Source organism: Parasteatoda tepidariorum, chromosome 6 (genome assembly GCF_982258835.1).
Source record: "Parasteatoda tepidariorum strain Cologne lab strain chromosome 6, Ptep-v5.0, whole genome shotgun sequence".
Taxonomy (NCBI): domain Eukaryota; kingdom Metazoa; phylum Arthropoda; class Arachnida; order Araneae; family Theridiidae; genus Parasteatoda; species Parasteatoda tepidariorum.
This window is the reverse complement of record NC_141760.1, coordinates 49,685,913-49,697,513: the sequence shown is the minus strand read 5'-3', so window position 1 is coordinate 49,697,513 and position 11,601 is coordinate 49,685,913. Positions and strand designations below refer to the sequence as shown.

Here is an 11,601-nt window from a genome sequence, read left to right as displayed (position 1 = left end):
AAAGTAAATAAATGCTATGAATTTTTATTGCTAGCTCTATTTTTTTTTACCTACGATTAAATGTTTCAAAGACAATTTCAATACCTTAAGAAACTGTGAAGCGCTTTTCCTCTTTAATACGGTGCTTAGATTAAACATATTTAGCGAAAATTAACTATGTGATTTGAATAATCGTTAAATTTCAGTAAGATGTAGTTCAAATTAACCCCTACTTAAGACTCCTGTAAATTACATAATCATCTGTTTCAAGGTATTTATACTGATATTCTTGTATGAAATATATTTATTAAAAAAACTGAGCTTATAAATTGAATTATAATTTCAAATTTGCCCTGAGGAAATGATGTGGCTTTTCAACTTTACACAAAGTCCGAGACTATAGCTGATTCAGTTCTCCAATTCTTTATTCATGCTATATCTATCAATGTTAATCATAATACATGTATCAATATCAATCACGCTATATGCATCAATATCAATCACGCTATATGAATCAATATTAATCATGCTATGCGTATCAATATAATTAAAAATATCAATGCTTGATGACATTGTAATTTTAATTATTTACAATGAGGATATTTTTTACAGTAATATCACAAATAAGTAAATATTTTTCTTCTGATTTTAGATAATAGATAAACATTTATTATATTGTCAATCATTAAAGGCATATGGTTGAAGACCTCTGCAGCCATGGTCAGTAACAGCAAATACTGCTCCTGCTTCTGGAAAGTTTTTTCGAATCTCTTCCGTTTGAGCTGCAGTTGTAACATAAAGAATATCCAAGTTAGGTCCGCCGAAACAGCAGGAGGTCACATGTTTGGCTGGTATGTCAACTCTTTTTAAAATAGCCTCTAAAATTACATTAATAACGGGTTGATTATTAAAAATTTTAGAAACAATGCTGTTACAGGAAATAAGTGTTGTCAACATAAACTATTAGTTTATAAAGAAATAGTAATTGGTTTAAATTTTTACTCTTTGGATTTTTCTAAAATTTGACAATTTTCGATGTCTTCAAATGAATTTATTGTAAAATTCATTCCTTGTTGCGTATTTGTCAATTAAAGGCATTATGTTTATGACATTTTAATTTAAATAACAATTACACATGTCCCTTAAATGCTATCATTTTTTAAACTCTAAGAAACATAAGCTGACCGAAATACTTTTAAGATTATATCCCACATGTGACGCACCAAATTAATTAATATGCTTGTTACAAAAAAATTAAAAATGTGTGTTCCTGAAATATCTAAATACAAATTATCAATAAATTAAAATAATCTTATTCATATTCGTGCAGACACTTGCGAAAATTATAATTTCTAAATAATCCGGAATTTTATTAAAGATTGAAGATTAGTTTTTAACTTTAAGGAATATTGGTATGAAGATGCTTATATTTTGTGATATTAGAAATGTTCCTCCTGACAATTAGAGATGGCTGGTATCTTTTGGAACAGATATTTTGTATCGGTTATTGAATCATACCTGTTACATAAATAGCATGCTGCTTCCAAAAGCCTGTTCCAAAATACTAGGCAAAAAATATATATATATGATTCAATTATGCTGTCAAAAATTTATTTTTCTACTTTCTATAATGCTTAAACTGTCTTTAAGCCATGTTTGGACATCCCTAAATGTGAAAAAACGAAAAAGTCCGTTTTTTCGTGTAATTATTACAGAATCGTAGCCAGACAATCTGAAGGGTCCTACAAGTTTTTTACTTCTGAAGAGCCTGTAGGAAAGTAGATAACTTAGAAACTAGTTAGGTTTTTGTTTAAATAATTCTAATCATTAATGCAATTTTTTTCGAACTCCTAAAAATGAAAAAGGAAAACATTTTTCTTCCATTAAAATAATTTTTTAACCCAGTTTTAAATTTATTGTCTTCACGAGTCATCTGTTACAAAAAAGACTTTCCGTTCTACCGAATTTCATAAAAAAGCAGTTAATAAATTTTTTCCAAGACCCATTGTTTCGGAACAGGTATTTGTAACAAATATGATTTTGTATCATAACAGCTGTAACCTGTTACTTGAAAATACCTGTTACGATCCACGACTGCTGATAATTGCCTGAACAGAGAGGTATAAAAGGATAAAATTTGATAATAATAGGATCTCACAAAAGATGCATTGGCATTAAGAATTCAAAGCTAAGTTCAGATTTTGTTGCAAAAAATATGACATATTGTAATGTAAGTTTTATTTTTTTAAAAAAATACTCTGTTATATTATTTTAAAAATATCATATTACCTCTGCTTTAGATTCTACCTACGAAATTTAAAACTTTTTTTTTTTAATTCTATTTTTTATAACACCATTAGAAAGCAATATAACGAATAGCGATAATATAGCAAAATTGGAAGCGGGTATACTTTACAGAATTGAATTGATCTTTAACGTAATTACTTGTTGCTGGATCGATTCGAAGAACGCATCCACCTCCGTAATGGCACACCCAAAGTTTATTTTCTGTATCTATTGTCATGCCATCAGGAAGATCAAGATCTTCAAAACCTTTTTCTTTGTTGTAATCAATTAATATTCTTCTATTACCTACAAAAATTTAAGATATTAATTATAACAGAAGTAAATAAAGCTGCAGTATATTGGATTTCTTGAATTGAATGTGAGGTTTAGTGAAGTGCAAGTTGGAAACCATTACCAAACCATACAATTTAAATAAATTACAACAAACATTACACAAATTGAGGAATAAATCAAAATTGTTTTTATGATGACATAAAACAGTCTCCTAACTAAAATGTAAAAGTAAATAAAATCCGAAATGTTGTGAGTAGAACATATGGGGCAGCAAAAACATATATATATATATTTATGAACAACGTAGAACACCATTTTTTTTTCTCAGGCTGAAAATGTGGGGACCATGAAGAAAGAGAGTTTATAAATGAATTCGGGCACAACTCTTCATAAGTTATATGATTCTCATTTTTTTTCTTATCCGTATGGGGATATATTTTCTCTAAAAAGTTGTAGGAAAGATTTTCCTGTTTTTCAAAAAAAAAATTGTTTTGTAATGTCTGAAACCTAATCATTTGTTAAAATAATGTTCCAAATTGACTTAATGTGAGGTTTAAAAGGCAGAAAGTCCAAAGAAGGCGATGCAGCATCAATATAGGTCTTTTAAGTAGTTGAAATTGTTAAGTATTACATATACGTGTTAGTAATATGCAATTATAACGCTAGTAATAAGCATACGTGTTAGTAATACATAAATGATACGCAATTAATAAAATTGTTGCAAAATTCGAAATTATAGGATATTTACTACGATCAACACAAAATTATATAAACCTCATTTTCTTCTACCATGCACACGAAAACAATTTTCAGGAAGAAAAAAAAACTACAAGCAGATCTATTACATTTACTAAAATTACGATAATTTAACAAAACAGCTGTATCAGAAAAACATATTTCCTAGAGAGAGGGGGGGGGGAATAATAGAAGCTAAAATAAATCAAAAGTAACATTATTATTAAAATTAATACATTGATAAAATTGATATATATTTAAGAGCTGCGATAACTCAGTGTATAGAGCGTTCGTCGCTTAATGAGGTGTCCCAAGTTCGAATCCTAGAGATGGCTGGTTGAGACGAATTCTGCTCCCGACGCACACCGACCGTAAAATATCCTCAATGGTAGACGGATCATGCGTTACAATCCTTTTGCCATCGTGCTAAACGTTGAAGGTTTTGGAAGTCTTCCACCCCATGTAACGCAAATGCGTGTTGTTCCATCAAGAATTCCATCACGAAGGCTAATTTGTCCAGTGCTTGATCCAGTAATACCTTTATGTTCTACGTTGGATACAAAATTGCTTGCTACAGAGATGAATATTGATAGTCGTTAACTCAGAATCGGGACGGTTGGTTTTAATATAAAATAATATATGTTGATAGAAATCAAAGTTAATAACATTAAAGTTAGTACGAAATGAAGTTTGTAAGGGAGATTAATTGAACATGACGTACAGATTGGAAGAAAACAATTTTTCTGAATAACTTTTGATTTAATGATCAGATATACTAACTAATCAGCAACTTTACTTGAAACTTCCTTCGCTGTATGTATTTCATCACGCTTCATTTTCAACACCAGCCAGTATGTCTATGTGCATAATAAAGTATTTTCAAGTAAGTCTACATACGTTAAAGTTTTACATAAATAGTTACTTAAATTGTCTCATCATTCCAGCCCCATTAAGAATCCATTTCTTAATACATAATTTTGTTGTTCGAATACCATTTCTATTATATAAAAACTTACTCGCAGTTCCTTCTTCCAAGTTATAATCATAGGCGTATATTGTTCGACAGTCTGAGTCTATGTAGTACATTGTATCGTTATTCGAAGTCCATGCCAGTCCATTAGAAATAGAAATTCCATCGAGAACTTGGGTCATTTTGTAGGTGTTGTCCATTTTAAACAGATGTCCTTTTCCATGCAATGTGCCAAGCAAATCATGGATCATCGTACCTAAAGATATAAATTAAAAAAACATGGTATTTTAAATTGATTACTCAAATGAAGGAGAAAATTGATTACTGAAATATTAATATAATTAAAGAGTGATAAAGTGTAAAACACACTTTTTTCCAACCACGCCTTTTTTTTCTATATTAGTACTTTACAAGATACCATGATTTTTACTAGATATTTAGATGATTTTTACTATACAATTCATTCAAATATTTCACCACATGGATATCCTGGTTAAATCAACTATTTAGTAAACACTAGCACTTTTTCGTGTACTCAAAATTTATAATATATTGCATAGGTACATCAATATATGGAAAATAAACAAAATTATTTATGATTTTTATTTATTTCAATGATAGTTGTAAGTAGGATGAGGATGGGACATTCTTTACAAAAATATTTTTGTTAATTTTTTTTTTCATTTTAAATCTAACTCTTAGAGCAATATTTTGACATATTCCAATGTACAAAACATGTGTATTACACTTTCTGTAAAACTGTACGTAATCATTTATTTCTGGTGTTGGAAAGTAGCTATTTATAGTAGTTATGATAGTATCTTAGTCATATAAAAGCCTGTAACTAAAATGATTCCCTGGTATGTAGTGGTATGCTAAATATAATTTTTGGAAGAATCAAAACTTTAAAAACTATGCTTTATTATTCCTTGTTTTTTTTGGGGAGGGGGACTTCTCTCTTTTCTCTTAGATATGCATTCCCTTGAAAATTTTACAGTTCTAGATGAAAACTCATGATAGAAGTTTATATCTCACTTACACATTTTTACGCAACCTAATTTCTAATCATGCACTTGAATGTCAAGAACAATCAGAAGTTATAATTTTAACGAGTATTAATCGAATTATAAAATACGAATATTAATAGAACTTTACTGTTGTCAGGTTTGATACAAAAATATTTTACACATAGTTTGGTCTTTACAATATGTTTTCTTCTTTCAAAAATAATATACGTTTACATTCAAAACCGACGAAATGAAATAGTGGAGTTGCCTTTTTACATCGTTGTATATAAATTACGTTTTCAACTACTATTTTAATTAATCTTACTGAACTGAATTCAGGGAAGCGGCAGCCCAAAAAGTTTTCTTGATCTTGGAAATATGGGTATAGGAGACGTCCGGGTGGCTGGTTAGCAGAATGCCAAACCCCCAGTGTTTTTCGAGTCGCGATGGCTCAGGGGATAGAGCGTTCGGCTTCCAATGAGGCGAACCGGGTTCAAATCCCAGTCGATACGAATCCCGCATCCGGCTTGCACCAACCACAGTGCTGACGTGAAATATCTTCAGTGGTAGACGGATCATGAGTTACAGTCCCCTTGCCGTCAGGCTAACCGTGAGAGGTTCTCATGCTCTTCTTTCCATGTAACGCAAATACGGGTTGGCTCCTTCAAAAAGTCCTCCACGAAGGTAAATGTGTCTCAATACTCGATCCAGGAGTTCCCTTGTCTTCTGGATTGGGTTCAAAATTACAGGGCTACGGAATGGAACATTGGTAGTCGTAAACCCATAAAATTGAGTCTGCTGCTCAACGACGGTTATAAAAAATATATACAGTTAGTCAATAAAGTCTGCGTACAGACTGGTTATTAAATTAAAAAAGCACTTTAAACATCGAAGAAACATTTTAATCAGTTTGATTTTTTTTCCTGTAATAGCTACAATTGTAAGCCACAATAAAGAGCAAAAATTAAAGTGCAATATTTTAAAAACTTTTTCAAAAATAAATTTTTACGAAAAAAACACAGCAATACACTCCAATAAAGTCTGCGTACACTTAAGAAAAAAATGAAAAATAAAAGTTTTTAGCGTTATTTTAATTTTTTGCTGCGTACCCTTTATTTTTCAAAACAGTTTGAAGACGTCTAGGCATTGACTGGACTAGTTTCTGTGCATCATCTGACGCAAATTTTACCCATTCTTCCTGCAATTTGCATATTAACTCATTTCGGGAAGTAATATTGCGTTTTCGAATTCGTTTGTCCAATTTTGACCACAAATGTTCAATCAGGTTAAGGTCTGGTGACAGTGGAGGAGTTGGTAATTGTCGCGGAGTGTGATAGAGAAGATATTCCTTCACAATTTTAGCAGTATGTTTAGGGTCGTTGTCTTGTTGGAAAATAAAGGTATTAGAAATGTTTAAATTTCGAGCACTTTCTGGTAGATTTTTCTTCAAAATATCCAAATAAACATACCTGTCCATGACTTTATCAATAATATGCAAATTTCCAACTCCATTGGAAGACATACACCCCATACCATCACTCCAGCAGCTCTATGTTTAACAGTTGGATTTAAATTTCTCAGGTTCAGTTCTGTTCCTGGTTTTCTCAATACAATAGGGTGGCCATTGATTTTAAATATTGTAAATTTACTTTCATATGACGAAATTGCACGGTTCCAATAATCTTCCGAGGAGTTCAAATAAGTTTTTGCGAAAACAATTCTTTTCATTCGATTCGTTTTAGAAATGTATGGCTCAGACCTAGATTTGCGTCCGTGATAATTTGCCTTTCGCAGTACTTTTCTTACAGTTTCAGGGGGAATTTCCTTATTGCTTGTTAAAAAAAATATCTTTTGTTGTACTTACAGCAGAAAGTTAAGGATTTTGTTTAATTCGCAAAAGAATTTTTCTTTCTTCTCTCTGAGTGAGCTTCTTAGGTCTTCCACATCTTGGTTTTACAGCAAGATTTCCAGTATCAAGGTAGTTCTGAATAACTCTTTGCACACTAGAATGAGGACTCCCAACCATTTCACCAATATAGCGAAGAATTTTACCTTCATCTCTCAATTTTATAATTAACTGTCTTGTAGCTAAAGGAATTTCCTTATTAAGTGACATTTTCGTCAAAGAAAATAGCACTAACAACTTCCCATTAACTCGAAAGCCTCGTAACCCTCCCATTAACTTGAAAGTGCATTCTCAAGTTTGAAGTTTAAAATTAAGATAAGAAATTCACCACCCCTTCTGGCTTGTACGCAAACTTTATTGGCCTTGATTTTTGTCCAATTATCTTTCAAAAATTAGTGTGCATAAATTATTGGGCATGAAAATATTTCTGTCAAATAATTTTAAATTTACTAACTGACGTTAAGGATTTAAAATAATAAAATTTCAAAAAACCATTTTTTTCGCCCTTTAAATTCGAGTTTTATATTACTTTCGTTAATGTACGCAGACTTTTGTGACTAACTGTATATATATAAAACCCAGCGTTTAGATGCATAATAAGCATGCGTAATAAGTACTCATTTTATCGGCTCACTGAAGGAATGAAAGGCTGAGTTAACCTAACCTAAAAATAATAAATAAAAATTTAAACGTATAAAAGTCAAATATTTTATACCCTAACCTGCCCAAAGTCTTCCTTTTGCATCACATTTTCCATCATTAAAACGAATTTTAGGATCCTCATAATCAACTTGAGTAAGTAACTCACTGTGAAGAGTATTGAAATTCAATTTTTTTATATGTTGTTTGGAGGCAATAAGAAGAGTTGAAGGATCAGATTGGAAAGGAATAGCAAAACTAGTGAAACCACCTAGAAGAAAAATTTCATTAAATGAAGTATACTAATGAAATATGCAAGTTATTTTTTAATTGCAGCTCTTTTCTTTTAACAATAAAGATGCTTTTTTGATTCACACATGAAAAATTGAAAAAGACTTCCAAACTGAGTATTTTTCTTCCATTTTTAAATTTATTGACATTCTCAAATTTTTTTTTAAAAATGATATTAATAACAGGTTATTATAAGGCATAGGACAAAACATTCTATTGCATTTCTAGACATTTTTTTAAGAAAGCATGTTTAAAATTGAAAAGGTTGGAAAATATGGTTCGTTTGATATTTTAATAAATTATTATGTTTTCAAAAACGTCCTGTTAAGTACTAGTCTCCAGCATTAATTATTTTCTTTAATTTCAGTCTTAAATAAAGGTCCTTTTATAAAGCCCTTACCTCTTTTATTTCCAAGTAAAAGTCTTATGAATGCAACAATTTTTTTATCTGCAGAACATTAATCAAGGTATTAGCTCTTCTATTTTCATAAACTATGAAAATTTAATTTTTTCATGAAATTTCAAATTGAAAGTAATATTTATACAAAGGAATGGAGAGAACCAAAGTTTTCGTAATGTAGCTGAGCGTATTTGAATCCTGACTATAGAAACAGGGAATTCGTATACTGGATTGCAGCATGCTAAACTCCTGTGACAGATGTTAATCATGAGTCATTAACCATTGCACCCACAACTTGGTTTATAAATATTAATTTAGGTTTGTAAATAGTGATTTATATAATTGAGTTCATTAATAATTGAGTAAAGTTAATGTACGAAAACAATCCTATGACTAATGTCCCTTCAGATATCAAACACAAAAAAACCGCTTTTTTTTCTATTCTTCTTTTAAGAAGTCAAACTCTTATTTTTTAATATAATCGCCAATTATCATAATCAGTTTTGTAGATGCCGTTAAAGATTTTGTTAGGACCAGCTCGAAAATGCTGAGCATCAAATTTCTCTTTTCATTAGCGTTTCAGACAACAAAGCAACTAAGATAACACTGCAACAAGGATATTCTCCTATACTTTCATGACACGTGTCTGATAAGAAGTAGATAACGAAGTTCTTAAATGCATACCATAAATGAATTATTGGATAAAAACGAGTTACAAAAAAAAACGAACTCTTACTAGTATTAAAGTAAAATTTTTTCAGTTATATTTCTCTATATGTCATAAAACGGTAACTTAAGTCTTACAATATTATGTATTCCTATTGAAGAAAATTATGCAATCTTATGTTCCCCAATAAATAAAAAAAATGATTTAGATACATCTAACCATCATCATTATAAAATGAATAAAAATCATAATTTTTTAACACTGGAAAGACTGAAATACCTATGTTGCCCAAAAGCTGACAAAATGACTGCATTGTGAAAGAATAACTAATGTATAAAGAAATTTGCTCGAAATTAATTTTTAATATTTTTGATATTATTTTCAGTTATATTATAAGTTATTAGTAAATATCAACAATAAAAATAATTAGAAAAGTCACAAAATTCTAAGAAAAGTTATGTCATTATATGCATCATTGTTTATCTAATTGAAATTAAAAAGCAGTCAAAATGACTTCCTTGAGCAATCTAGTGTTAAAAAACCAGGAAGCTCTGTTTTGTTTGCTTCCTTTGACAATCCGCGTAGTTGCTTCTTATTTATCACTACAGTTTATTCTACGGTTTATTCTTTGGCTATTCTTTACAAAAACTAAGATTAGATTATCATCGGTTATATTTTTAGAATAACTAATATCTGATAAATCAATAACATGGAAAATAGGCCCCTTTTTCTCGAGAACTATTACTCAGTGAATTCGGGTCGGCCCATAACGAGGTCGTGTTGTTGAAAAACAGTTCCTGTCCATAAGCGTATTCGTTTTTTCTCAGAATAAGCTTTAATAGACAATAGTCGAAAAAAATTGAATTGTAAGGTATATATATACATATTATATCATATAGTTCCAGGGAAATTGAATTTCAAATATCTGCGAATTATTATTGTATATTTTAAAAATTTGTATTTTAGAATATGAAATTAGATTCGTTAAAATGATGTAAAAATTTGTCTACTTTACAATTCAAAATCTTTTCGACTGGTATTAAGTAAAATAATAAAAGTAATAAATAATTATTAAACAGACAGATAATTTTATAATTTGGTGCAAAAAATTTTTAGATCGCTTAAAGTGTTCGAGATTTAGGGAAATAAGAAAAAAGTAAAATTAACATTAAGGGGTCCGAACTTTGAACCACTCTCCTGCCAAAACTATTGATATCTTTTCCAGATTGCCGCCACTTCCTATGTTTTGGAGGTCAGGAATCATAATCCATCGGGGAAGAAAGGTATGTTTATTCAGAGAAATTTCAAATTTTTGTCTGATTTCGTAATTTAAAATATCGTTTGCATTAATTAATTAGCATAATTGAGGTTACCTCCTCGAACCCTTAAGGTTGGTACAGCAAAATCCGATTAGATGAAAAGTTATAAGGCAATTGCTTTTTCGGCAACCATTTAATTTATTTTCGTTTGTGCAATGTTTTTATTTTCCTTGCGGAAAAAAGCAATAAATCTGATTTAAATCCAGTGATTGAATTACCTATATCCAACTACCTATTAGTTTATTGCATTCAAAGAAAATAAAAAAACAATTTTAATGAATAAAACGTAAGGAAAAAGACATTTACAGGTTTTTATATACCATCTTCAATGCACCATAGAGTTTGCTCATGAGCTATCATTTAAATAGCGATACTTGCGTAAATAAAACCCTTCATGTGTGCATAGGCGTATCCTGAAGGAGGTGGGCACATATACTTATACTTATATTTATTATATACTTATATTTATTTATAAATCTGCGTACACATAAAAAGTAAATATGCATGTACACCGAAGAGCCATTACATTATGACCACCCTGCTAATAACATGTAGGACCACCTTTAGCCCTCAAAACTGCTAGCACCTGCAGTGGCATTGATTCCACAAGGTGCTGATAGGTAGTCTGAGGTATCTGGTACCAAGCGCTCACCAACTGGTCCTGCAATTCCCTCACATTGCGAGGGGGTAGCATGGCAGCACGAATTTAGTTTTCCAAGTAGGACCACAAATGCTCTATTGGATTAAGGTCAGGTGAATTTGGGGGCCAGGACATGACTTAAAAGTCACTGGAATGTTCCTCGAACCAATCCATGACGATTCGACCCTTATGAGATAGTGCATTATCCTGTTGGTAAACACCATCCCCCGCAGGAAAAACTGTTGCCATGAATGGGTGAACCTGGTTTGCAACTATGTTCAAGTAGCTTACAGACGTCAGGGATTGTTCTATGAGGATTATGGGCCCTAATGTGCCCCATGAAAGCATTGTTTCTGGGCGAGAAACCATGAAAACCTGGGCGAGTCCATTGTTATAGATGGAGGGTGGTCATAATGTAATGGCTCTTCGGTGTATATACGCAGCACTTAAAATAAACGAACAGTATTT

At 30.9% G+C, this 11,601-nt stretch overlaps 1 protein-coding gene across 1 annotated transcript; it reads right to left on the bottom strand.

The window, feature by feature from the left end:
* Window positions 1-657: 657 nt before the first annotated feature.
* LOC147808022 (regucalcin-like) lies at window positions 658-10,853 on the bottom strand. The gene is made up of 5 exons (XM_087166832.1): window positions 10,814-10,853; window positions 7,899-8,087; window positions 4,311-4,520; window positions 2,425-2,571; window positions 658-857 (listed from the first exon to the last, which is right to left on the bottom strand). Exons 1-5 carry the CDS (start codon window positions 10,851-10,853, stop codon window positions 658-660), a joined length of 786 nt encoding a protein of 261 aa, XP_087022958.1.
* Between the last annotated feature and the right edge of the window lie 748 nt (window positions 10,854-11,601).

Bases quoted from the DNA above. Each gene is read 5' to 3' on its own strand.
- LOC147808022 (XM_087166832.1), bottom strand. From the start codon at position 10,853: ATGATAGCTCATGAGCAAACTCTATGGTGCATTGAAGATG. The intron at 2,572-4,310 runs GTAAGTTTTTAT...AAATTTTTGTAG, and splicing joins CTTGGAAGAAGGAACTGCGA to GTAATAGAAGAATATTAATT. The intron at 858-2,424 runs GTAATTACGTTA...ATGTAATTTTAG, and splicing joins TCGAATCGATCCAGCAACAA to AGGCTATTTTAAAAAGAGTT.